This window comes from Drosophila melanogaster, chromosome 2R, assembly GCF_000001215.4.
Source record: "Drosophila melanogaster chromosome 2R".
Taxonomy (NCBI): Eukaryota; Metazoa; Arthropoda; class Insecta; order Diptera; family Drosophilidae; genus Drosophila; species Drosophila melanogaster.
Window position 1 is genome coordinate 16,169,598 of NT_033778.4, and position 26,776 is coordinate 16,196,373.

A 26,776-nucleotide genomic window follows, 5' to 3' on the forward strand; every position below is an offset into this window, starting at 1 on the left:
CTGCTTTTATTATTTGAACTTGCTTTAATCTGTCTTCGAGTTGTAAGTGTGTCATCAGGTAAATGCTTGGTCAGTTGGAATCCTCTGAGCTGTCACTGTAGGCAGCCAAGAGGGAAAGTCCAGCTGGAGCGGCAGCTGGCTGATTTGTAGCTTTAGTTTCCGCTGGTGCAGACACAACTGAGGGCGTGGTTGCGGCTGGTTTGGATTCAACTTGCGTCGTTCCAGTGGCTACCGTGGGCTTTGCTACTGCGGTTGCCTTGGGCTTGACCAGCACCAATGGTGTCTTCCTTTTAACCATTGACTGCGCTGCGGATGCTTTGCTGGAGGATGTGGCGGAAAGACTGATCGTGCTGGGCTTGGCCTGTTTGGCTGGTGGAGGAGCTGACGGTGTGTCCAACGGTTCATCCTTGATCTCCTCAATGATTTCCTCAGCGACAACACGAGAGCTTCCTTCTGGCTTGTTCTTAAAGTTTACGGACCTAAGGAAATGTAATGTGTTAAATACACCGACCAAATAGAATACCTAGTAGAGAACTCACTTAATAAAATCCTCGTCTTCGCGCTCCTCCCGCTCCTGGCGCTCTCTCTCCGTCTCCACCGTGTTGTACTGCTGCAGCAGAGTGTTGTAGTCCACTGTCTGCTGACGCCGGTTGAGATCACGCAACTCCTCCAGGCTCTCGATCGTTTCGATCTCGTTGCGCGACTGTTGGGTGCGATTCTCGAGCAGCTTCATCGGATTGTTGGCCTCCTCATCGCGCAATTCCTGCTCCTCGCGACGTGCCTGTTCCTCGGCCAACTTGAGTGCCATGAAATTCCTGGTGGCCCCCGCCTCAATCTCGTAGTCCGTGTTCTGTGGATCTGTCTTGAAGGAGATCTCCTGCAGGCAGCGCGTGCACTTGATGTAGAACCGATAGATCCTGATGCCCAGGTACGTTTCGTTCTCCACGTCCTCCTTGCGAGCGTTGAATTTCTTGCCCTTGTATATGTATTCCCCACACGTTTTGCAGCGCATATTAAATGGAGCCATCAATCTCACGGTGTACTGCCGGTTTTTGGCCAGTTTCATGCGCGGAATCTTCGATGGATCGAAGTCCGGGGGATAGTATTTCTGCAGAGGAGTCGGTCAGGTGGCGATCTATTAGCTTAAGATGTATTTACTTACGTTTAAGACCTTTCGCTCGGACATTTTGAAGACTACGATTTATTTCTTACTAAAATAAATACAATTTATTTATCTGCCTAACAGTGCTGTAAAATGTGTGCAGTAAACAGTGCTCAAAGGCGTAATCCGCCGTTGTGAAAATATAGTTGTCTCGCTCCTACCTTTTTTTGTAATTGCATTTACCGCCAAATTTGAATTTAATAAAAACTCTTATAAACTGTTATACACGATACCTCTTTTTGTAAATTCTTTGCTCATTGCCCAATTTAATAAATAAGTTCAATAACTTATAGTTTTCTGCTATACATGCGCTTCTTTATAAATAACATTTATGTACAAAAACAGTTTTTCAAATGCAATTACCAAATTTATATCCACACTTTCCACTTAATATACAATTTAGATACATATTTCTTTGGCTATTATTGCTGCTGCGTTGTCAACACATCGTTAATACAAAAGTTACAAGAACACAGCTCATCTCACATATTGCTGCTGCTAGTTGGGTTATCGTTTTCGCCCGGTGGACTATTCCTCCGCAGTCCGGAGAACCTAGAAGGCAGCTGCACGATGGGCCTACCGTCATCCAAATCGGTGATCGGTGCGGATGACACATACTCACTGCCCACATCCACGTCCGGAAAGCTCACCTTTTTGGGAGAGGGAATGGCGGGCACGGTCACGGACTTGGGACGCCCATCCATTTTCAACGCAGCTCTGGGTATCTTATGCTTGACCAGCTCATAGGTGCAGGCGTAGAGGAATGTGTACTGCTGCTGCGTTTGCACCATTTTCATGCGCTGAAGTAGTGGAGAAGTAATGAGATAAATCCACAATGGCACTGAAAAAAAAACCCACCTGGAATCGCAGCTTTTTGACCGTTTCGAAAATGTTGATTTTCGACTCGCTCTTCAATCGCTGCATGATCAGATCCAGGCCAATAAACGTGCCCGTCCTGCCCACTCCCGCACTGCAATGGACGACAATGGGCGAGTAACTGGGTCGCTTCTCCGCCTTCACCTTCTTCACAAACATAATCAAATGCATGGGATCCTCGGGCACGCCGTGATCGGGCCACTTTTTGAAATAGTAGTGGATCACCTTCTCCTTCAGTCCGTACTTGTCGTGCACAACAGTCAACTCAGTTCGATCGTACAGCTCCAGAACCTCCTTGGACTTGATAGTCACAGTCAATCCACGCACATTATACGGATAGTACTCGTGACACTTGATCTGTTGACAAGACAAAGAAGGCTTAGCTTCCATCTCAAGGACCTAATCATGTACCTACCGTATTGCCCTCGCGAAACTGGGTAACTTGAACAATAACCCGCACGTTGTACTGCAGGATCATGCGCCAAAAGTCCATCACACTCTCTGGTTTTGGTCCCTGGGTGGCTATGTACTCCTTCTTACGCGTGTGACCCTGTGAAGTGGATGCACTTAAGATGATCTTCCTTAAGGATTAGCTATAACAACTACTTACATCTATGAAGGAGGCATTGATGTAGTCCGATCCCTCCGCATCGATGTCCAGAATCACGCGATTCTTGTCATCTATTAAATGGGAAAAAATGTGGTTTCCCATAATGGTTATTGCTACATTGAAGTTACTCACAAGGAAATATGTCCGCATAGCGATTCTTGTGGCAACCCAATTCGGAGGCGGAATAGCTGAGCTCCAAGGCCACAACGGTGATCTCCTTGAACTCCCTGGCCAGTTTCTCCGGCTTGGCAACTTCGGTATAAAAGATGGCAAAGTTCTTGGCAATGACATTGCCAAATGGATCCTCGATACCCTGACCAGAATCACGTTTCCTGCACCAAACGAAGTTAAGTTCTTTTTTCTCTCGTGAAGATTGCCATCGTTGACTTACCAGGCCAATCGCTTGCGCACCCAGAGAACCGTCAAACCAAGTACGAAGGCCAGCAGCAGGCAACTGCAAACGCTCACCAGGATCAGGGTCACCTTGATGGCCGCCTTGGTCTTAAAGTTGAGTACGGCGGCATCGCTATAACCAGATGCGGTGAACAGTCTCACCACAACATTGTAATCCGTGTCTGGTAACAAAGGTCCATTGCAATACGTTTTCTGAACCTCCGAACACTTGTCCAATCCGATGGTAAAAACAATTTCCTCATCGGATGTCACCTCTCCATCCCTTCGCTGACGTTGAACGGGTTCGGGATGCCAGCGCTCCTCGGTGGTTTGGTACTCCAGACTGCAGTCACCTGTGCCATCTGCGCCGGCCTCTTGATAGGATAGAACCTTTGGCCAATCGCTGCTGACATCGTATTTGAGGTGTGGAACTCCAGCACAGTTCTTTTGCGAGATCATCAGTGCCATCCACTTGATGTCGCCGGATGCGGATGTCATGATGTCGGCTGGAAGGCGAACAATGGCCGTTTTCGTTGGATTAGATGTCTCCTCGACATTGGCGCGCATTTGCTTGATAAGCTCATCACTCGGAATGGTGGGCACTGAAAGAGAAGATACACGAATGGGAATCAATGGATTACGGATTACTTTTCCGTTATTTCGATACTTACGTCCCGCTGGCGATTGCCAGCTACCCGGTACACTGCTGCTCAACTGTTCCACATCGCGATTCTTTACGGACACCTCAACCGTATAGTCGAACTGTGGCTGCATTTCCGTTTCCGTGTAGGACATCCGTCCCTGCTTATTCCCCGTGTCCAGTTCCACCCGCCGTTCAAATGAAACTGGAGCGAAGTTATTTCGTGTGCCATTGAAAGCCAGCTGGAAATACTCGATATCGCCATTGGACTTGCAGGGCACCTTCCACGTGATAGTCACGTTCGCTTCGTACACGGCGTTATTGTTCACCGGACCCTGGGTTAGTACGGTCAACTGGGTCACGCTATCGGATACTACAAGATACGAAATATTTACATTACTCATATTACTCATATAAAGATATTCCATCTATTCATCTTAACTCACCTGCTGGCAAAGTGATACCAATTACGGGTTCTGTATAGACGCCCATTCCGAAGTCATTTTGTGCCGCAACTTGCATCATGTATCGCACAGCTGGAGCCAGACCCGTGAAGTTTACACTAGGATCACCCTTGGTCTCCGACTTGGTGTCCTGCTCGACTATCGCGCAATCCGCGGGCACAAAGTAGCTGGCCTCGTGACGCATCAGGAATGCCTGGTAGTACTTGATGGGTCCGTTTGTGTAGGTGGGCGGTTGCCAGTTGAACAGCAGGCTGCTGACAGTGCTCTTCTCCAGCATCACACTCTCCGGCTGCTCGGGAACTGAAAACACAGATCAACTTACATATGAACTTCATATATACATATGTATATAATGTAGGTCTTACAGTAGGTTGTGGTGTGCATATCAGCATCGACAACTGGTTCGGAAGGTCCTGCCACATTGTAGAGTATTACTTTGCAAACGTAGGTGGCGTAGGGGGAAAGTGGACTTAGACTGGCATTAAAACCTGAGAATGGAATATGAATTAGAATAGCCATCTGGATACCGAATGACTGGATGACCAGTACACCCACCTTGTTTGCTATGTCCCTCCACATAACGCTCCGCGTATGGATTTCGCACCTGGGTGGTGGCATTGCACGTGAAGAGCGCAAAGATCGTCGGACAGGAATTGTTGTAGTCCGCATTGAAGGCGATTAAATCAATAAATTCGGAGCCAGCATTCTTCATTTCCAGCTTGACCTTCAATAAAATGCTTGCAGTCAGTAAGAAATGGTCAAATGGATACGAAATATACGTAAAATAGTCCTTAGTACCTTAGTGTAATCAACTATAGCTGCTTTGGTCTCCACACCAACCTGTCTCAGCTGACCATCGAGGTTCTCCTTGGTGTATGGGATTATCTGAATGATGTACACCTGACAGGCCAGCAGATTCTTGTCGAAAACAACCGTCGTATTCTGGGTGGTAATACTAAGTGCTTCAACCTCAACCAGCTTATCGTCCTCCATCCAGCCGGACAATCGGTAGCCATCGATGCAGAGATCGGCGTACTCGGGCGTCTTCCAGCTCACCTCCATCGAGTAGGCTTCTGCTTCCACGACGGGATCTTGAATCACAGATGGCTCTACAAGAAGATAATCATAGTAGATAGATAGATGTTGGATGAGTTGAAGCGCACTTGCACTCACGATCCTCGCCCACGGTGCTCTGCTCCTGGTACTTGGTGCCAGCGCTTCCATTTAGCTGATTGGGCACAATCTCCACCAAATATATTCCACACGGATCAAGGTCGTCGAAGATAGCGAATGTCTCCTCTGTGATCACATTCATAGTTTTGTTTTCCGATCGTTGAATGGGTCCGGTCAGCGTTACACTATAGTTAGCCACACATTTGGGATGATTTTGTGGAGAGAACCAAGTCCAATGCAACTGGGTGGGATAGGCGGTGGGACTGGGTTCATAGACGGCACTGACCACTAAACATTTGAATTATGGTGATTTATGGTTTACTTGGATAGCTGGTCTATCTAGTTGCACTCACACTTTTCTGCCGAAGTAAAAGTCTGAGAAGCCTTGGCCGTGCTGTTCTCGTTGATGAAAACCTGAAAGGTGTACAAATCACATCCTTGAAGATCGGTCAGGAGGTACTCCCTCAGCTTGCCATCGGAGGAGACATCGGTCCACTCGCACTTAACTGATGGGAAGAATAAAACACATATGTATTTCAAAAGAGGTTATAAGAGGAACCTAGAGTCTACCTTCATCACTGGGCGTATCGGGTGTGGTCTCCATTGGTGTGGTGGTAACGTAGTCAATCTCGTTCGTAGTTTCCGTACTGGGCACATCCGTGGTGGTATCCTGATTTTGATCCGTTCCGCAATCGTTGCGTTGCCACTTGAAGACATAGTTACTGATGCAGTTCTTCTCGGAGGGATCTCCCCACGTGATCATCGTGATGCCACTGGCTAGGTTCGTTACGTTCATGACGAGATCGCCGGGCTCCGCGTACTGTGTGTCCACATCGGTGGCATCCGTGTCCACCACAACGCTAGCGTTGTTTCGCGTGTCCAGGGTGATCGTGTGCGTTAGGCAGGCGCTTAAATTCACGAAAGTCTGAGAACTTTTATCGTTTAGCAGCTGAAAGGATTTGGTGTAGTCCGTCGCCTTTGCCGTGATGCCAAAGGACTCCACACAGGCGCGGTCGTTCGTCTGCCAGGTCACTTTGATGGTGTTCGCTGTGGCCACCACTGAGGTCACTGTGGTCTTGGGCTCTGCGATTAAAGATGATATGGTTTATGGTTTTCATAGTTAGCATTTTTATATAAACATACGCTTATATTCAGTGTAGGCATAGATGGTTTGGTCAGAAGGCGGTGGTTTGCCGGAGACATTCGAACGGAATGAAACCACCGATGTGTAGAAGGTGCAAGGATTAAGGTTTTCACTGGAAATCATAGGCATTATGTTAGTCCGCGATATCATTTCACTCAAAACATTCTACGAACCAAACGTGCGCTGCGTTGGCCTCGGTTTCCGATCCGGATCCATTGCGACAGATCACCTTATCGATGGAGTAGTCCGCCTCGTTGGAGATGCTAAAGCCGAGTGTGTAGACCGTAGAAACCACAGTCACCTCCACCTCTGGAATATTGGTAATACATATAGCTTTTTATAGGCTAAAACAAAACTGGATGCACTTAGGATTTGAAAAGTATCTTATATCAGTGTATCTTATATTAATATCATATTATCAGTGACATCCATATGCTTATTTTTCAAAGAGTAATACTTACTCTCCGCCAGTTCCTGGCTCTCACTCACTGCCACCAGGGAACCAACGGTTTGTCCTTGCACCCCAGCGATCCAAAGGATAAGGATTAGTGCGTGAATCCTTCGATGCGATTGCTTCCAATTTGTGGCTTCCATCTTAGGGCCTCATTGCTTCTGCTGCTTTTTGCGGTGAGTAATGATGCGTTATTAATTATTAATAACAAATTGTTATCGGCGGGGAGCTAATGCAACCGGTTCCTGCGCGGGATTTTCCGCGAAGCATTAACCTCGCCCAATTGCAAAGCACTTGGCTCGCATGCACACTGTTCATTTGTTTATAAACACAAAACACAACAAATAAGAGTTCACTGGACGTGGGCAAACGAAAGGTGATTGGTCATAAACAATTAGTGGCCGCCGAACTTTTGCATATCTCGCGATGTGGGAAACGATTCTGGATCTCCCCGAGTTGCTGACCAGCGCAACAAAAATTAAATGTAATACATACAACTTCCAGCGAGCGATTTATGATCATTTCACAAATACCACACGTAAGTGGAAAATGTAAAAAAATAAACGAAATGGTCGAGATACCAAAAAAAAAAAATAAAAAGGGGGTTATCTCAATGTCGTGGCTTACACCCAAAGCCTTTTAATGCGGCGGAAATTCATGAGAATGAAGTTGGAAACTCCAGCAATGTCATGTCGCAATATTCTCTGAATTTTTTGTTGGATTTTTTGGATCCCTAGAATCTTATCAAGCCACTTCACAGGCTGGAGAAGTGGCCAGCAGATATAGATACAGATAGTAATCTGGCTTGTTGGACAACCCAATAATAATCGAACAAAATTAACGACAGATTCGCTAAAATCGCAGAGAATCGCCGACGACGATCCTCGAATTCGAATCGCGGCTCTGTTTGCAATCCCATCACGCAGTCGCAAATGGAATGGGTATAGCAATAGATATATAGATATAGATATATAGACTATATTGCCGATATGCTGAGTGCGTCATCGAAGAGCTTGCTAATCGAAAGAATTCCGTACCCTCAAATTGGCAGCACTAATTACTAATTTCAGTTGTCGCTGCCGGCAACGGAAGCAAGCGAAGAAGACAGCTCTTCTTTGGAGCAAATAAAAAAAATGACACTTTCCGATCATTATTAATGGGTTTGGTTATCAGAAAGTGTGGCAATGGAACGTTGACAATTTGCCAATGTCTGTGCCCGATTGTTTAAACAAATCGCAGCGCGCCGAGGTTTTCCAAAACACCAAGTAAGCCAATAATAACAATTTAACGTTTACAAACGAACAAGCGGCCTTTATCATCGGCATATAATCATCAGAGTTGTCGGTCTGATAACAGCCATACGGTGCTGGCTCATAAATGGCTTTCGATTTCGCCAGTTAAACGCTAATGTGGCCAAGAGGATCGGCTACCGCAGGATTAGCAAGCATTGCTAAACTGAATCATATTTAACATATATCTATAGAGCCATAGAATTGGCTGATATAGCGGCTATATCGATATAATGTAATGCGTACAAAATGGCTGATTAAATCTCAAACACTGATAACACACAACGAGTGCCCAAATTTGGCAAATGATTTACATTATTCGGCAATTTTCCCAATGAGCGATTGAGATTGTGTACGATACGCTGCACTCACAGGTGACAGATGGTTGCTAATTGTTGTTGCTGTTTCGCGAATATTTGGGCGCACCAACTATGAATAACGAATGTGTGTGTGTCGCCCGAAAATCAGTAAACTAATAACCGTTTCCGCTGAGCGATTCTCGAATACTGAGCGCCAAAGGGAGCACTCCATAAATCGGTTGTGTTGTGTTCTGGCGCTGTGTGAGCGGTGATAAGGAAAGTTTACTCCCATCGCGAATGTGTGTGTAAGATAACAACAAAGTCGGTTTACAATTAGCAAACTGCAGTGTTGACTATCGAATTGGGATGTGTTATAAATAAATAGCAATACTTATATGGCATAAATAATTGGAAACCCATTTTGTTCACTCACGGATAGGCGTTGTGGTTCCGCAAAAAAAAAGCTGACGAAGGTCCATTTCCTTATCAGCATTTTAAATAGCGCGCCAATTTTTTAAGCTGTTCACACTGCGCTTGCATGGAAGTAGGGCTTAAGTTATGGCAACTCGTTCTTTACTCAATGGTTTCAGTCCTTAGGTCTTATATAAGATATAAAAAGTATTTAGAAGTTATTATACATATTTTTATTAACATTTTTCTACATTCCTAGTCACATCGATAGCTAATCGCTGTCATCGATAGTCCCGTGATGTTTTTTGAGCTGCTTCCACTGCGGTCACACTAATCGAAGCATTTTCGTCCGCTCGTCACTTTTCTGCGTAATTCTTTTCGTATATTTCGATTAAACATAAATAAATAAGCGTAATTATAAATATATGAAATACTAAATTGTTGTAAGTAACGTTCGCTGCATAATAAGAACAAACACCGAGTCGCCGCGTTGTAAATAGAACACCCAAGCAAAATGGATTTTTCGCAACCAACCCGTGTAATGGGCTATTGGGAGAAATGAAGAAAAAAAAACGTCATATGTACAAAACTGCCAATGGCAAAGTGTTAGTTCGCGCATTATGTACCAAGCATGTCGGTTGGAGTCGGAAAATATAATATACTATATGTGCGCTTGGATATTTGTCCTTTTTCCCCATTATGCATATTGCCTTTGGGACATTTCTTTCTCTTGGCCCCCTCTCTCTATCCAAGATGGCCGTCGTAACAGTATTTTCGTTCAAACTGTTGTTGTTATTGTGTTTGTTATTGAAAAGAGAATGAAAAAACAAGCGAAAGAGTTATGCAAATTATGCACAAAAAAAGTAGTGTGTTGAACAAAAAGACGATCAGTAAATAAGTGGAGAAACGAACTATGATTACATTTTATTTACAACCACCAGAAAGCGATGACACATCGAGTGCGTTGGTGTGCGTGCGCGAGTGTGTGTGTGTGTGCGAGTGACGATGTCTGTGGATTTTCGCGCATGTTTGGAGTCCTCCCCCTCGCCAAAAGTAGAATTGATCGATTTTTAGCCAAGTCGAGTCCCCGAACTGGCCGATTCCTTGCATATATGTACTTCCCGTTCCCCCATAGGCCAACAACACCTATTACTGGGCAAACCAGTTCTGCCAATGCACAAGAAATCTCGTTTTATTTTCTTCGTTGTGCTTGTGTAGTTGTTTTTGTTTTTTTTTTACAGTTTTCCGTTTTGGGCTTTTTTGCTGCGGCATTCTTTTAGATATTCAAGACCCGTTGCGATTTCCCAGAATGTGTGGAAAGCGCTCCTGACACTGCAAATTGTTTCTATTATCTAGTGACGAGCTTTTTGCACGTTTCCAGCAGTGGGTTAAAGAAAGGCAAAGCAAAAAGTCTCGGCACTTAACGGTTAGTCCCTGCATTCGATGCCCGTCGTGGGGTTAAAGCTGGAGTTCAAAGCTTTTTTGGCTATTGTTTTCCTTTTTCCTCTCTCTTTTTGCACTTGAAATTGCAATTGCATTTGCTCGCCGGCGCGTGTGTGAGTGTGTGCTAATCAATGAAACACGCAAATAAACAAGCAAAGGCAAGTGCAAGGTCTGTTTGCCAGAGCGGGAGAGAGAGAATAAGCAAGCGAATTCAAACGAAAGGGGGAGTGAGAGGAAGAGAAAGATCCTTAAAATTCAAGACCTTACTGTGTGTGTGTGTGTGTTCGTTGCAGCCCTGGTCTATGCCCCTTGCCAACTATCTCGCTCTCACGCCCACCCAAAACCATTTAAAATTCAAATATTAAATTAACTTGAGCAAGTGCAACAATGAGAATCCCATATGATTTTTACTGATTTAGTAACATTTCTGGTGTGGCGTGCGACCCAAACGCCCCCTTCCCATTGTTTTCATTCCCCCATATGGCACACACCCACAGCTTTACGGTTACAATGCGCATGGCTTTGTGTTTCGGAATGCCTGGTTGCCACAACACAAACAGTGTTGACTTCGTTCGATGGTTTAAGGGACCCCCCACTATCTTAACCCCACTTTGCTGCCCACGCTCCACTTTTCCATTAATACCCGTGACGCTCGCAACGCTTTTCATCGATTTTCCTGGGATATATTTAGATGCGCAGTTAGAGCGCAGCCAAACATCCACCCACAATATTCAAATGATGAGCGCCAAGTGCTCGAATACAGCTGATAAGCCCTATAGGAGTAGTTCAAGTCGCGTCCAGCCGAATGACTCACGGCTATATTGAGTGGCCGTTTCGAATCGGATTCGGCTGTGAACCCGTTTGGTCAGTTTTTGCTTGTCTTTTTTTTTTGCCATATTTGCTAGTTCAAAAAAATCGTTAAATATCATTTGGCCAAAAATAATTTGGAAACGTCATTTCCTAGACCGTGATGTGTGAGCGTGTCTCTCACAGGTGGGGCCATGAAATTAGTAATGAATTCGAGATATTTAGGTCTTGTTTATGTTTTCATAACACCTATTAATTTAATGATCATATAGCCAATAACTATTTAGCACAAATAAAAGAAACAGCTGAATTAGTTTTTATGCTATCAATTGCACCTCTGGTGCCCGTGTTTGTTCTGCTTCTTCGCTCGCACGCTCTTTCGCAGCCTTATTTACCTATAAGAAGTTGCTTGAACTACCGTTAAGTCTGGCTAATTGGCTTTGCCTTGTCGTGGATTTTCCTTCGCTAGTATATTCGTTGGCAACGCGTCAGTTGTCCATCGTTATCAAGTACGCGAGATATGCGTTAGCTATTTGTTTCCGATTGCTGTTGTTATATTGCGTGCTATACCCATGATTTGGCCACCTTGAGTTGATTAAAAAGGTTTTGCAGTCAAAAAAACATGGGCACTAAACAAACAAATAGCGCACCCATATGATTTCTGCCTAATTCCATGTGAAATCGACCCTTGAACTCACCGATGACGAGTGCAGTTCGATTGCAGGGGTTACCAAATGCTGCTGCTGCTTCGCTTCAAGCATTGCCAAAGTTTCGATTATTATTTTTTTTTTGCCCACTTATTCGAGGCACGGGCAACACAAAAATGTGTGCCAGAAACCAAAGACACGATGATAATGATGATGCTCCGCTTTGGGAGAATGAAACAATATAATGACTAGACGAAAGGTGAGCATAGGAAACAGAAATACTGCTGCCAAAAAAATTCAAGAAAATGTGGGTGACTCGCCTGCCCTCCATGAGAACTCAAACGAAACTTGCTGGCATTTTTGGCATTTAGGTTTTGCGAAACCAATTTCCTGTCCCAGGTACATCAAATCATCATATGATTATACAGTAGAAGTTCGATAGATGAACCAAAAATTATACATAACTCTGTCTAACGAAATGGTTTGCAAGATATGTATATAGGAAATATATCTTGTATCTGACTGTGGTAAGAACTGCTGTACACATATTGAATGTCTACCTTTTCCATTGCAGAATTGCAAGAGTTGAAGGCGGATAACCGAATTGCGAACGAGAGAAGCAAAACAAGCCAAATCGGAAAACAGTATGAAAATGGTGTTGTCGCAGCGGCAGCGCGAGGAGCTGTAAGTCCCAGTCGTCTTATATAACTATTACCCCATGAACTAATCCTTTTAATTGTATCGCCATCAGTAACCAAGCGATTGCCGATTATCTGGGCTCAAATGGCTACGCCGACTCATTGGAGACCTTCCGCAAGGAGGCCGATCTCAGCACAGAAGTGGAAAAGAAATTTGGCGGACTGTTGGAAAAGAAGTGGACGTCCGTGATTCGGCTGCAGAAGAAAGTGATGGAACTAGAGGCTAAGCTCACTGAAGCTGAGAAGGAGGTCATCGAGGGGGCGCCCACAAAGAACAAACGGACGCCTGGCGAGTGGATACCTCGGCCGCCAGAGAAGTTCTCCCTGACCGGTCATCGTGCCAGCATAACGAGGGTAAGTTGAGAAGTTAACAAATTAATAAACATTTTACATTTACATTTTATAATTGCAGGTAATTTTCCACCCCATCTTTGCTCTTATGGTTTCCGCATCCGAAGACGCCACCATTAGGATTTGGGACTTCGAAACTGGCGAGTACGAACGCAGCCTGAAGGGACACACGGACTCTGTGCAGGATGTCGCATTTGATGCCCAGGGCAAGCTTTTGGGTAAGATCTTGCCATAGTTGAATATATAGTAAAACCAATTTAATTTTGCTTTAATTGCAACAGCCTCCTGCAGCGCGGACTTATCCATCAAATTGTGGGATTTCCAGCAGAGCTACGAGTGTATCAAAACTATGCATGGTCACGATCACAATGTCTCGTCGGTGGCCTTTGTGCCGGCCGGAGATTATGTACTCTCTGCATCCCGGGACCGCACTATTAAAATGTGGGAGGTGGCCACAGGGTGAGTTAAAGAAAAAGGACATTTCGTTTAAGGGATAATATGACCAACATGTGACTTCTCATCCTCAGCTACTGTGTGAAAACCTACACAGGCCATCGAGAGTGGGTGCGAATGGTGCGAGTGCACATCGAAGGCAGCATCTTTGCCACATGCTCAAATGATCAGACAATACGTGTTTGGTTGACGAATTCAAAAGACTGCAAGGTGAGCATTGCCATGTGCAGCTTCTGCTGGCAATGAAGAGTCTAACGACGGTTTGATTCTTCTGCAGGTTGAATTACGCGATCATGAGCATACTGTGGAGTGCATTGCCTGGGCGCCGGAAGCCGCAGCCTCTGCGATAAACGAGGCAGCCGGAGCAGACAACAAGAAGGGCCATCACCAGGGCCCGTTCCTGGCCTCCGGCTCTCGCGACAAAACCATTCGCATTTGGGACGTGAGCGTCGGCCTGTGCCTGCTTACCCTGAGTGGCCATGACAATTGGGTGCGTGGCCTGGCATTCCATCCTGGTGGCAAATACTTGGTGTCGGCCAGCGATGACAAGACCATTCGGGTGTGGGACTTGCGCAACAAGCGATGCATGAAGACGCTATACGCGCATCAGCATTTCTGCACCTCCATAGGTGGGTCCACACAAGGCATTGTGTGTATGAACTATATATTTTAATTGTCATCCGTTTTCTTGCAGATTTTCACAAAGCGCATCCGTACGTAATTAGCGGTAGCGTAGATCAAACAGTAAAGGTCTGGGAATGTCGTTAAATTAAGGAAGAATCGGCAAGGGTTCTGCTTACTTCTCAATTTAAACATAAATAAAGCTAATATATTAAATCACATACCCACACAACACGCCCATACACGAGCAGTCTCGGCCACCTCCGCGGAAGTTTATTTTCCAGACGCTTTCTGTGTCAGCGTAAAATGAACATATTGTATTTTAAAACTGAATGAAACTGGCGAAAACGAATTATTTATTTAATTGTACGACCTTCTAACTAAACTAACTACCTACCTACTATACAAAGTACATAAACAAAATGCCCAAAAAATACATACATACGATTATCGTTTAAAGTTAATGCCGCCCTCCTTTATAAACCAGCATTGGCTCGCTAAGCAAACGGGCATCCTAACTTGAATTTGTCGTAGAATTCGATGAGAATGGAACGTATTTACAATGGTAAACTGTATTTCATTCGACGGCTAATACCATGTGTACCATGTGGCGCAGAAATGTTTTTCCATCCACAAATGTACCCGAGCACTCGCACTCACTTGAAAAAAATTCAATGACGTTGATGTGTTTTAGTGTTTGCAAAATGTATGCATAATAATAGCTAAATTCACTGGAAAATTTATATAAGCAAGGAAGTATTTCAACATCTAAGAAAACTTGTACTCACAAAGAGAAGTTTGTTAATGAGAATTACTTGGAGAGGAGTGCAACATGCTTTTTATCATAATTGAGGTAGTTTTAACGATAACAGTTTGCTTCTTTTAACCATATTCACTTTACACAATTCCTGTTTTGTGTTCTTTTTCGCGAAAGGATCTTCAACAAAAACAAATACCTTTCAAAATGCTTACAAATTTAAGTTGGCTTTAAGTTCAAAATATAATTTACTTTTACGGTTTACATAGTAGAAAAATGCTGCAAATTTATTTGTAATTGTTTATTTAAGAGCAACGGCAAAAAATATACCTATATATAAATATACTATAAATAATTATTTGTGCAAAACCGAGAAATCATATAGATGTATCTGAGAAAACAAAAACAAAACGCAGAAAAATCCAACAATTAGAAGAAACGATTTTTCGGATTCAAAGAAATCTAATTATTGAAAACAATAAAAACTTGCTTCTTCAAGAAACCAGAAAAAAATATGTTTATACCCAGAACTAAAAATGGTGGATTTCTGTCAAGGGTATAATTAATGTATTGCCTGCGATGTCAAATTTTGAAAGCATTTATTATACTCAAAAATGCAACATTTGATGCACCTTATAAATGTAAGACAACAAAAAACAAAATGCGCACTAAAGCCACGACAACTCAATGCATAATTCGCAAAACGCTTTCTTCTCAACCAAGCTGCTTTAGAAAGATGGCCTCAGATGAAAACCCCTAGATACTGGCGATGTATAGAAATCGCTTAATATATATATATTACAAAAGTACTATAAATAAAACCGCACTGTGTTTTATTACTCTAAACGGTTTATTGATAGGAATAGAACAGGAGGTACTAAGGCACAGGCTTGTCTTGTTCTTGATCCACATTTTGGGATTCCTTTGTAGCTTCGGTGCTATCTAATTCCACTGCATTTGTGTCCTCTGCGCTTTTCGCTTCTGTATTTGAATTCACTGCCTCTTCATTCGAAGTTTCTTGGGTGTTATTGTCGTCGGATTCCTTGGATGCCACCTGTTGTCCTTCCTCAGGGCTACTTTCTGCCTTTTCTTCTGTGGGCTCTTCCTCGGAATCTGTGTTACTATCCTCTGAGGCTTCCTTAGCCAGTGGCTTCTTGTCCTCTCTCGGCTTTTTCGCCCTCTGTTTTCTCTTCAACCGTTTGGCTCGTTTCTTAGCAGTCTTTTCTTCGGCCGCGCGTCTGTTGTCGTCCAACTTCTGCTGGTAAGCTTCATCTGCTGCTTCGCGGGCACTCTGGTTCTGGATGTTCTTCTGGCGGGCGTACTCCTTGCGTCGCAAGTGGCGGTACACATGGAACTCGCCGGAACCCGCTCCAGCACTGCTTCCCATCACATTCCGCACGAACGTGGGCACCGAGGACATGAAGTCCCGTTCGCGACGCTGCTCCGGTATGACCACGGGCTTATCCTGGCAATAAAAGGTTTATTAATATGAATGTCCACCCAGCTTTCCAATGCAAACACATACCGGATTCTTCATGAGCTTCTCCAGCTTCAGCCTCTGTAGATCTGTCGCGGTTTTGATGAACGGCCGCAGAGGCTTGTCCTTCTCATCGGAATCGCTTTCTCCAGATCCCGCATTCTTTTTCTTTTTCTTTGCCTTCTGTTCGGGCTCTTTTACCAAATTCTTTATAAGCGACATGTTTGTTTGGTTAAAAACAGTATTTTATGTGTGGCTGTATTACAAGTCGTAAAAAATACACACCGAATTAAAAAAAAAACTTAACGGGGACTATGCTTGATCTGTAAAATTGTATGCGTCAAATTAGAGTCGATAAGTTAGCGGCGATGGCGGAACGGTGGAATTTCAGGAAAATTTCAATTTTTGAGATAATTTCATAACAGTAGGTCCAGCTATGAACCAACCCATCCTTAAAACAGGCCCTTTACATTAATTAATTTTTAAAAATTGTTGAATAGAAATTCACCTTCAAATAAAATAAAAAAAACCTACCCATGTTACAAATTTCACTGTTCCTCAACGACGCTAATATGACGCACTTTATAAAAAGGCTTAAAAATTTGTTTTAAATAAAAATAAGTTTGTATTGTGCATAAATTACCTTTTATTAAACAGAACACAATTGTTGTTAAAATAAATGCAATCATATATATTGGTATCGTTTTTGCGTGTGCATCCCTATCACTAGTTGTTGTCCATCTGCAATTATACACAGCAAATAACTAAATACTAATTAAAATACTGCAACCAAGCCAATGCCAGCGGTATATTTAAATGTTCACCCGGTGGTCACACTCTCAGCCGTTAACAACATAACGCGTTATTTTCTAGCGAATCGGCCGATTTATATCCTCGATAAGTAATGTGCTGAAAAGAACAGAACTAGCAAAGACCCACTTGTCATAGATGCGTACGAGATCGTTAACCAAACAACAATCACGTTCGCAATCGACCAGAAAGACACTGAAAATCGAACCGAAATCACCCCGAGCTCGGCGAGCGGTTAGAGTTGTGTAACACGGACGGACGGGCCCAAAAAAAAAAGAAACGTGAACTAGAACTCTGTGTCTCCTCCGCTGGTTTTGTTGAGTTTTTGGCGAGCAGGTGAAACAAAAGCATGGCGCTTGAAACGGAGGCGAAGAATTCAAATGCAACGGCCACGGGCGATGCAACAGCAACAGCAACAAAGGCCAGCGGCAAGGCCAAGGAGAACAACAACACGGCCGGCGGCAAAAAGAACCTGAATCCGAATTCGAATCAGCAGAATTCGAATCAGAACTTGGTCAATGGCAATGGCACGGCTGCCGACGGGCCGGCTGCGAAGAAGAAAGGTGCGTTTAACTTTCCGCCTACGCCCATGTTCAACCAACCAATCAACCACCCACCCACCCACACACCAACCCATCACCACCTCCTCTTAGCTTTGCTGCCTTGGAAACTGCCTCAATATATTATTTGCCACAAAAGCCAATCACATAACATTTTTAACATTACGTAATGGGCTTTTTCTTCCCTATAATGCCTTAAAAGCGGCGCCCGTTGTCTATGGCTGCCCCTCCACCCCCTTTTACGAGCCTTCCCTCTCCCCCTCTCTCCATAAACCGCGTGGGTTACAATTGCAATCGTAAATGTGTGTGTGTGTATTATTGGAGTTAAGTGCGTGTGTGAGAACTGCAAGTGTGAGGCTCCCTATCTCTCTCGCTCTTTCTCTTCCTCTTGGCATGGCAACGCACATGTTATTAACCCGGCAACGGCGACGAAATGTTCATTAACCCCCCGGGCGGATTTCTTGTTGCGTTTAACCTACAATTAACACGTGCGCGGCCCGAAATGCATGCACTTAACACACGCAAATTGTTCGACAATTATGTAAATCATGTTTTCTATCCGTAGACGCATCGCTCTACACTTTGTCTCCTTCTCTCCGAATTCCTTGCGGTTAATGAACATTGTACTTATCACTTTTGCTTTCTCCTCTCCCCACTCTCTTTGCCTCTCTCATTCTCTCTCCCTAGCTCTATCTCTATGTATCTCACAGTGCTGTAATTTAGTATACGGCTGTTGAAATTAGCATGGTCGTGTTAAACCCATTCCGTTTTCCTGAGAGATCGAAAGGAGATTGGATTATTCGGTGGACTGTTCGTTCGTACGGACTCCGAACGAACCCGGCCCCTTTGGCCTTATCAGCTCGCTTTTCTCTTTCTGTTTGTTTTTCTACTGTTTTGTTGTAAATGTATGTACATATGCCTTTATATGTATATGCAAGCACACAGCTTGCCGGCGAACACAGACAAACTGAGCGACAAAAGTGTGCGGACAGTATTGTTATGTAAAAATCGGAGCCTGGAGGTAGAGACACCTCTTTTTAAATTATTATATATTGCCAGACAATTTTAGAAAAGAAACGTGTAACGTATTTGCATTACCTTTAATTCTGTCACCATTTTTCAAATAATATCAAGGTTTAATTATTAAACTAGATATAAACCACTATTTATAAATTAAGAATGGTAAACATTAAATTCTAACATAAACTTGGCAGCATTGCTTGGAAATTTAAATTCCTAAGAATAATCTTTTGTTTTTAAAAACATACTAATGAACCATAATAAATAAATAACGGATTTATACAAGATTCTTCTGAGAGACATGGAAACAAAAGTCGGTCCAAAGTTCACGTTTCTCCCTATACATCGAATAGGTTACACAATGCTCCATATGCCTTTCCCAATATTGACTAACAACAAATTACTTCTTCATCGCCCCATGTAGGCAAGAAGAACCGCAACAAAAGCCCAACTGAACCCACAACCGAAGCCGTTCTGAGCAACGGACACGCCGAGAAGCCCACAGTGGTGGATGCAGTTGAGGACAATGCCGATACCAATGCCAATGTGGAGAAACCGCAGGAAGGAGGAGCACCGGATGCTGAGGCTGATGGTGATGACATTGATCTGGACGCTCTGCAGGACATTGGCATCACGGTGAACATCAGCAGTCCCGGCGCCGATCTGCTCTGCGTGCAGCTGTCCAGCATGGAGCTGGTGCAGGAAATCCACCAGCTGCTGATGGACCGCGAAGAGACGTGCCATCGTACATGCTTCTCGCTGCAGCTGGACAACGTGACGCTCGACAATTTCGCCGAACTCAAGTCAATCAATAACCTTGAGCAGGGCTCGACGATCAAAGTGGTAGAGGAGCCGTACACCATGCGGGAGGCCCGTATTCATGTGCGCCATGTCCGTGATCTTCTCAAAAACCTTGACCCGGCCGACGCGTACAATGGCATTGACTGTACTTCGCTGACCTACTTAAACACGATCACTCAGGGTGATTTGCTGGACAAGAAGAGGACGCGACCGGACTCCGTGGATTGCACTCCGCCGGAGTATGTGACTCCGGGTGTAAGTGATCCGCCAATTCTGCCATTGCATCCAAATGTGAAGAACGCCAAGGGACCGCAGGCTCTCAAGGTACTGACTACATCCGCCTGGAACCCGCCACCCGGTCCTCGCAAGCTGCATGGTGACCTCATGTATCTGTACGTTGTCACCATGGAGGATAAACGATTCCACATCTCAGCCTGTTCCAAGGGCTTCTTCATCAACCAGTCGACAGACGACACCTTTAATCCCAAGCCCGACAATCCAAGCCACCTCAGCCACTCGCTGATCGATCTGCTTTCCCACATATCACCATCGTTCCGACGTGCCTTCCAGACCATCCAGAAGCGACGCACCATGCGTCATGCCTTCGAGCGTGTAGCCACGCCCTATCAGGTGTACCAGTGGGCAGCTCCCATCCTGGAGCACACAGTGGACGCTATTCGTGCCGAGGATGCATTCAGCTCAAAATTGGGGTAGGTTGAGCAAAAAGATTTTAATAGTATTACTACATAAATGTTAACAAAGTAATAATAATTATTAATTAAATACCCTAAATCCTTCCATCCCGCAGCTACGAAGAGCACATCCCCGGACAGACGCGCGACTGGAACGAAGAGCTACAGACGACACGGGAACTGCCACGTAAGACACTGCCGGAGCGCTTGCTGCGCGAGCGCGCCATCTTCAAGGTGCACGGGGATTTCGTGACTGCCGCCACGAGGGGCGCCATGGCCGTTATCGACGGCAATGTGCTGGCCATTAATCCCGGCGAGGACACCAAGATGCAGATGTTCATTTGGAACAATATCTTCTTCTCGATGGGCTTCGACGTAAGAGACCATTACAAGGAACTGGGCGGCGATGCAGCCGCCTTTGTTGCCCCACGATACGATCTGCACGGCGTGCGTGTCTATAATGCCGTTGATATTGAAGGATTATACACACTGGGAACCGTCGTCGTTGATTATCGCGGCTACCGTGTTACTGCCCAATCTATTATTCCCGGAATTCTGGAGCGGGAGCAGGAGCAAAGCGTCGTCTATGGCTCCATTGACTTTGGAAAGACGGTGCTCAGCCATCCCAAATACTTGGAGCTTCTTAGACAAGCCGGTAAGCATCTGAAGATTTTGCCACACGTAGTGCTTAACGAGCGGGATGAACCCGTGGAGCTGTGCTCCTCGGTGGAGTGCAAGGGCATTATTGGAAACGATGGCCGACACTACATCCTCGACTTATTGCGCACGTTCCCGCCAGACGTGAACTTCCTGAAGCTTCAGGACGTGCAGCTGAGCAAGGAATTAGTTGATATGGGCTTCCCTATCGAGCACAGGCACAAGTTGTGCTGCCTGCGTCAAGAGCTGCTGGAAGCTTTTATAGAGGATCGACATGTTAACTTTATCCGAATTGCTGCTGCGCGCCTTCAGCAGCTTACTACCATAAAGCAGTCTGAAAAATCGGAGGCGAATCCTGTTCCAGCCTTAGAAGGAGCAGAAGCGGCAAGTAAAGTGAACGGAGCTGAAAAACCCGATGACAAGGAGAAGAAAAACGAAGAGGAGGAGAAGAAGGAGAGGTCCACTTCTGGCGAGGCAAGGGCCGCCGCCATTGTTAATGCCATCCGGGAAGCACAGTCCAATGTAGCTACTTCGAATGAGGTGCAAGCTGCCGAGGTAGTAAAGCGGGCTTGCGCCGCCGTTGGATCGCTGAAGGAGAAAGAGTTTGACTTCCGCTTCAACCCCGACGTATTCTCGCCTGGCATTCGTCACGCGGATGGCGAGGAGGGCACCTCGCTGGCCAAACAGAAGGTGCTCGTGCAGGAAGCAGCCGAGTTTCTCGTCCTTAAGCAGATACCCGCCTTTATCAAGGAACATATGTCCCATTCATCGTCACCAATCGATGGCCAGAGTCTAACAGAATCTTTGCACAGTCACGGCATCAACGTGCGTTATTTGGGCAAGGTTATCAAAATTTTAAGCCAAATGCCTCGCATGGATTACCTGCATAGGATCGCTGTCCTCGAGCTGATCGTACGGGCCACCAAGCACATCTACTATACGTACATGCAGAATACAGAGCCGCTGCACCTCTCTGCTGCCATCAGCCACTTCCTCAACTGTCTGCTGACCAACGGACCCGTCAACCCGGCCGTGAGCAGCGAGGAGGCGCACAAGAAACGCGGCAACGGCGGTAAGCACAACAAGCACAAGTCCTCCAAGGGCGGAAAGGGTCAGCAGCAACAGCAGACGACAGGCAATCAGAATGGCAGCTCGTCTGGCTCCTCCAATAGTTCATCCGCATCCGATTGGACTCTGATGACGCCCCGATCCCTGTGGCAGCAAATTCGTAAGGAGGCCAAGGTCTACTGGGACTGGGAATTGGATTGTGACTCGATTGAGACTGCGGTCTCCAAATACGGCATCCTGCGTATCAGTCTGATGCGCGCCTTCTGCTTGAAGGTTGGTATTCAGGTGCTGCTGCGAGAGTACAACTTCGAGTCCAAGCACAAGCCAACCTTTGGCGACGACGACATCGTCAATGTGTTCCCAATTGTGAAGCACATTAGTCCCCGGGCAACCGACGCCTATAACTTCTACACCACGGGCCAGGCCAAGATCCAACAGGGCTTGTTTAAGGAGGGCTATGAGCTAATCAGCGGAGCACTCAACCTGCTGAACAACGTATTTGGCGCATTGCATCAGGAAAACGGATCCTGCCTGCGCATGCTGGCCAGGCTCAGCTACCTCTTGGGCGATGCCCAAGATGCTCTAGCGATCCAACAGCGAGCAGTGATCATGAGCGAGCGGGTGAACGGCATGGACCACCCATCGACCATATTGGAATACGTATGTGCCTTTGCTGCCCTGCCTCATTCTTCTAAGTTCAATTAATATCTGTATTCTTCCTTCTTTAGACACACCTATCACTCTATTCGTTTGCTAACGGACATGTGGGAATGTCTCTTAAGCTGCTGTACAGAGCTCGCTATCTGATGGTGCTCATCTGTGGTGAAGATCATCCGGAAGTGGCACTGATCGATGTAAGTTTACCAAGTTAGTTAAAAATTTGATTAAAATCCAACCGTCTTACCTTTATTTTCAGAGCAACATCAGTTTGATTTTGCATGCGCTGGGCGAATACGAGTTGTCGCTGCGGTTTATCGAGCATGCCCTCAAGCTGAACCTGAAGTACTTTGGCGACAAGGATATGCACGTGGCACTCAGCTATCACCTGATGGCCCGCACACAGTCCTGCATGGGCGACTTCCGCTCAGCGTTGAATAACGAGAAGGAAACGTACTCTTTCTACAAGTCTCAGGTGGGTGTATACTAAGCTAATTCCACAGGAAATCAATCTGAATAATATATTTTATAAACAGCTTGGCGAGAACCACGAGAAGACCAGGGACTCGGCCGAGTGCCTGCGTCTTTTGACCCAGCAAGCTGTGCTGCTGCAGCGCAAGATGAACGATATCTATTCCAGTGGCAAACTGACCAGTGACCTGCCGCCCATCCACATCACACCACCGTCGATGGGCTCGGTCCTGGACATGTTGAACACCATCAATGGCATTCTGTTTGTAAAGATTAGGTAAGACTTACACTCGATTGCCTTTTCACAAGGGATTTTCTAATCTGTATTCTACTTACTAATTTTAGCCGAAAAGACATTGTCAAGGTGCGCAGTGAAATTGAAAAGCATTTCAAGACCGATAGCACCGAGAACGAGGTGAATGATGCTATCAACTCCATTGTGGCTGCTGCTAACAACAATGGCGAGGCCGAGGATGCGGTATCCAAGGATATAAAGGAGCAGCCAGAAGCAGGCAAGCAGCTAACAAATGGCGACAAGGCGGCAGCCACTGAGGCGACTTCAAGTTGAACGCTCCCAATGGGCGATGTTTAACAAAAAGATATCGAAAATCCCAACAAGTCACAAAATTTGCCGCCTGTTCATTGCATTGCCGTATCGTTAATCGTATTTTGGGACTGAGCAAAATGAATGCATTCAGGTTTTAAACTACTACAGCAATGACCTACCACCAACAGCAACATCAAAAAGTACCAACATCGTAATAAAACATAATTGTATATGTTTTTCTTAAAGGCTGCTCTTGTACTGCTCACACACATCGCATCGCGTCGTATTTAAGAATACGCATAGAACGTCCTATAACCATTTATGGCATAGGTCAATAAAGTACTTTTAGATTTAGTCAAGCAAACTATCAGCAACACTATTAAGCATCCTATCCAAAACCTACAGACAGATATCACAGAAAAATCAGCTCTAACAGAAAGTTGACTTGTTTTTGAACGCAAAAAGTCGCCTAGCTCTAACACACATGTATGTTTTGCCAAACCATTTGCAAACCCGTCAAATGCCTTTTATAGTTTGTAATCGATTGCACGTAATCACATCCGTTACTCTTAGTTACTCTAGGTATACTAGATGATTCGTTGAAAGATTTGTAGCAGGAAGATATATTCTTGATCGGGATCACCAGACACGTCCGTCTGTCTAGAAACACGAACTAGAAAAGCTAGAATGTTGACATGAGGAATACTTGCTTCTTGTCACGCTTAGTTGTTTTAAAACATTGTTACTTTAACCGCAAAAAGCAGTAATTTTATATTACTATTTTACCATTCTATACTATTTTACAATATTCGCCGTTATGCCAACAAATTTTAGAGATATCTTCCTGCCACCTCCCACTAGTTGAGTAACGGGTATATGATAGTCGAGCAAATCGACTATAGCGTTCTCTTGTTTTATGCATTGTTTTTGTTGAATCAACTTTACAACGAGTGCGACTAAATATTTTACAATAACGTTAGGATTCACCCGATTGGAAAAAAAAACCAGAGGAATTATTGAAGGATTACGTTTTTGTTATACAACTATCATATAGATATATATCAGAAAATATATATATTATTCATATGTAATGCATACACATTTGGGTCCTTCGTCTATCAAGGACCACATGAAAAACGATTCATACGAACAAAATGGTTTTTTATTATTAAAAAGATCGAATTGCGATCAAATAAAAATGAAGCTGCCAAGTTGATTTCGTATTTAAAAGAACCGCATTTGAGTGTTACTAAAACTAAACTTATACGATCTTATGGGTTAATGGTGCTTCTTGGTGGGGAAATTGTAGAAAAACAATACTGGAATGAATGGTCTTAAAAATGCAAACTGTATTCTTAAAAACATGTACATGCTGGTCGTCTGGTCGCCTACTTCCGTTTTCTGCACTTGTTGCGTCCCTTTCGCCTCCTGCCTGGCGTTTTGCTTGGCGACTTGCCATTCTTAGCGGCCGCAGCCTGCTGTTGCTGAGTCTTGGGCGTGGATGCAGTGCCTGCTGCGGTGCTTCCGCCTGCACTGGCGGTGGTGCTCTGCTTGCTGATCCGATTGGCAGCACCCTGGCCACTGACCTTCTTCGACGGAAGCAAATGCTGGCTAACCAGCTCGCCCAGGACGCCCTGGTGGGCCAGCATAGAGAGGAAAGTGCAAATGAACTTATCGTAGTTGTGGGTACGTCGACTGGCGTCCACCTTAAACATGTGCCTCCGATCGTTTTCGTCAGCCAGATGCTGCTCATTGATGGCTATTTCTGTGTCCAGGTTCTTGAGAAGCGATTGCAGGTCACGTGCGGTGAAAGCGCTCGGCTCCAATAATGTGGTGGGTGTATCCGGACGTTGTGAGTCTCCGTTCCCCGATTCGCCCTGCTCGTCGGCCTTTAGAAGTTTCTGCAGTGTTCCGGACACGATTGCCTGGTTTGTGCGCAGCATCTTAAGTTTATGTGTTATGGCAATCCGCCTGTCTGGCACTACGGCCATGAGATTGAAACGTATGTCCTGTTCGCCGGTCGCTATTCCCAGTCGCTCAGCCATCACACGTCGGAACTTATCTGTCCAATCCTCGCTATCCTCCCAACCGCCGTGATTCATGGGATACGGTTTCAAGCCATCCAGCTCAAACAGTTGTCCATTGATAGGCACAAAGCTAACGAAGTGAAACGCCTCACCCGTGAAGCGGCAACTTGAGACGCCCGCTCCCGTCCTTTCTAGACGGCGCCGAGCCTGCGGCATTGCGTGTGAGTTATGGGCACAGGCCAGCTCCGGAGTGTTGCCAATAGCCAGCCCCTTGTTCTCCGGACTCATGCCTTTGGTGTGGGTTTTTAGTCGACTCAGGGTGTCGCCCAGCTGAAGATTGTTCTCGTTGCAGTTCAGGAGCACCGAAAGCAACGCGTGTGTGGCACAGCTATTGGGGACTACCTGCTGGGCGAAGAAAATGCTGGAAATGGCCTCCTCATCCTTGACGAATATCTCAGCAGTTGTCTCCACAATTTTGCGTCTGGCGCGTCGCTCTTCGATCCAGCGGAAGAGAAATATGAAGCCATATGGACTCTCGATGGGTTTCTGTAGGTCGTACACCTCCTCCACCTGTACATCGTGACCTAAGGATAGTACATATTTTAATAGGATGTGTGGAACAAGGCATATTCAAATAGATTACATCCAAAATCCTTGAGAAGCAGTGTGAAGAGACCTGGGTCGGACTCCAGCTCCAACCAACCGTCTGCCAGTTGGGCCATAGGCATGGTGGTGGCTCCTGAGGCCGTGGAAAGTAGCGCATTGTGGCTGAGACTGTTGTTGCCTGCCGCCACTGCGGCCGCCTGGGCACCACTACCTCCTCCAGCAGCGTTCATATTTGTATGGCTTATACAATTGCTGCGAAAGTATCCGAGATGTTACTTTAATTTCGTTTTTCTGCACAGAGAAGGATATACACATGAAAATCTATCAAAGGAATGTTTACGTATAAGTTTATTTGTCATTAATATAATAAACAAATGAAATAGTTACCGGTTATACTCATAAAAACGTCTTCAATAGTTTGTTTTCATATGACATTTATTGTTGCATAGAGCATAAGTACGTTGGTTTGCTAGTTTTAGGAGCAATCCATATACTGGCGATGTCCGTCCAGAAGTTAGGGCCGTCGGCTGCCGGTTATCTTCTGTCCCCAATTCATTTTAAATATAAAAATATTACCGATTTGGACCAAAATAGTTTTTTGCGCTTCCTCTTATCTGCCTTAGCCATTCACAGGATCACGTAAATTTCAATAACGATAATAATCCATTGCGCGGCGAATGGCATGCAATTTTAA

At 45.1% G+C, this 26,776-nt stretch overlaps 6 protein-coding genes across 12 annotated transcripts, besides 1 other annotated feature; 2 read left to right on the forward strand and 4 right to left on the reverse strand.

Moving 5' to 3' along the window:
• Nucleotides 1–2: 2 nt before the first annotated feature.
• On the reverse strand, nucleotides 3–1,264 carry CG8435 (uncharacterized protein). Its single transcript, NM_137248.4, has 3 exons — nucleotides 1,163–1,264; nucleotides 540–1,108; nucleotides 3–479 (listed from the first exon to the last, which is right to left on the reverse strand). Exons 1-3 carry the CDS (start codon nucleotides 1,184–1,186, stop codon nucleotides 71–73), a joined length of 1,002 nt encoding a protein of 333 aa, NP_611092.2. The 5' UTR covers nucleotides 1,187–1,264; the 3' UTR covers nucleotides 3–70.
• A 250-nt stretch (nucleotides 1,265–1,514) lies between these two features.
• Nucleotides 1,515–8,710, reverse strand: Ptp52F (Protein tyrosine phosphatase 52F). Its single transcript, NM_137249.4, has 18 exons — nucleotides 8,575–8,710; nucleotides 6,924–7,077; nucleotides 6,636–6,771; nucleotides 6,462–6,574; nucleotides 5,889–6,401; nucleotides 5,672–5,824; nucleotides 5,319–5,606; nucleotides 4,944–5,254; nucleotides 4,701–4,869; nucleotides 4,511–4,633; nucleotides 4,128–4,445; nucleotides 3,713–4,054; nucleotides 3,040–3,643; nucleotides 2,781–2,980; nucleotides 2,649–2,719; nucleotides 2,454–2,588; nucleotides 2,021–2,395; nucleotides 1,515–1,962 (listed from the first exon to the last, which is right to left on the reverse strand). Exons 2-18 carry the CDS (start codon nucleotides 7,054–7,056, stop codon nucleotides 1,645–1,647), a joined length of 4,302 nt encoding a protein of 1,433 aa, NP_611093.2. The 5' UTR covers nucleotides 7,057–7,077; nucleotides 8,575–8,710; the 3' UTR covers nucleotides 1,515–1,644.
• Nucleotides 8,711–9,228: 518 nt separating this feature from the next.
• On the forward strand, nucleotides 9,229–15,506 carry Lis-1 (Lissencephaly-1). 4 transcript variants are annotated; one of them, NM_057812.5, is made up of 8 exons: nucleotides 9,229–9,355; nucleotides 12,384–12,493; nucleotides 12,561–12,861; nucleotides 12,920–13,076; nucleotides 13,140–13,317; nucleotides 13,386–13,521; nucleotides 13,589–13,940; nucleotides 14,006–15,506. In NM_057812.5, exons 2-8 carry the CDS (start codon nucleotides 12,456–12,458, stop codon nucleotides 14,077–14,079), a joined length of 1,236 nt encoding a protein of 411 aa, NP_477160.1. In that variant the 5' UTR covers nucleotides 9,229–9,355; nucleotides 12,384–12,455; the 3' UTR covers nucleotides 14,080–15,506. The 4 variants fall into 4 exon arrangements, with proteins under 4 accessions (NP_477160.1, NP_001246361.1, NP_788370.1 ...); NM_001259432.2 differs by having other exon boundaries at nucleotides 9,229–9,280; nucleotides 14,006–14,394; NM_176190.2 differs by lacking the exon at nucleotides 9,229–9,355 and adding an exon at nucleotides 9,736–9,775.
• An 18-nt stretch (nucleotides 15,507–15,524) lies between these two features.
• CG8441 (uncharacterized protein) lies at nucleotides 15,525–16,909 on the reverse strand. Of its 2 annotated transcripts, NM_001259433.1 has the most exons (3): nucleotides 16,810–16,909; nucleotides 16,215–16,422; nucleotides 15,525–16,154 (listed from the first exon to the last, which is right to left on the reverse strand). In NM_001259433.1, the coding sequence occupies exons 2-3, from the start codon at nucleotides 16,386–16,388 to the stop codon at nucleotides 15,567–15,569; spliced, it is 762 nt and encodes a 253-aa protein (NP_001246362.1). In that variant the 5' UTR covers nucleotides 16,389–16,422; nucleotides 16,810–16,909; the 3' UTR covers nucleotides 15,525–15,566. The 2 variants fall into 2 exon arrangements, with proteins under 2 accessions (NP_001246362.1, NP_611094.1); NM_137250.4 differs by lacking the exon at nucleotides 16,810–16,909 and having other exon boundaries at nucleotides 16,215–16,425.
• Nucleotides 16,910–16,986: 77 nt separating this feature from the next.
• On the forward strand, nucleotides 16,987–24,680 carry clu (clueless). 2 transcript variants are annotated; one of them, NM_137251.3, is made up of 7 exons: nucleotides 16,987–17,539; nucleotides 18,981–20,067; nucleotides 20,166–22,434; nucleotides 22,503–22,628; nucleotides 22,691–22,906; nucleotides 22,968–23,179; nucleotides 23,248–24,680. In NM_137251.3, the coding sequence occupies exons 1-7, from the start codon at nucleotides 17,326–17,328 to the stop codon at nucleotides 23,468–23,470; spliced, it is 4,347 nt and encodes a 1,448-aa protein (NP_611095.1). In that variant the 5' UTR covers nucleotides 16,987–17,325; the 3' UTR covers nucleotides 23,471–24,680. The 2 variants fall into 2 exon arrangements, with proteins under 2 accessions (NP_611095.1, NP_001261021.1); NM_001274092.1 differs by lacking the exon at nucleotides 16,987–17,539 and adding an exon at nucleotides 18,292–18,557.
• Nucleotides 24,302–24,365: a mobile genetic element.
• On the reverse strand, nucleotides 24,465–26,736 carry caly (calypso). 2 transcript variants are annotated; one of them, NM_176194.2, is made up of 3 exons: nucleotides 26,470–26,736; nucleotides 26,120–26,373; nucleotides 24,465–26,060 (listed from the first exon to the last, which is right to left on the reverse strand). In NM_176194.2, exons 2-3 carry the CDS (start codon nucleotides 26,310–26,312, stop codon nucleotides 24,838–24,840), a joined length of 1,416 nt encoding a protein of 471 aa, NP_788374.1. In that variant the 5' UTR covers nucleotides 26,313–26,373; nucleotides 26,470–26,736; the 3' UTR covers nucleotides 24,465–24,837. The 2 variants fall into 2 exon arrangements, with proteins under 2 accessions (NP_788374.1, NP_611096.1); NM_137252.3 differs by having other exon boundaries at nucleotides 26,120–26,403.
• Between the last annotated feature and the right edge of the window lie 40 nt (nucleotides 26,737–26,776).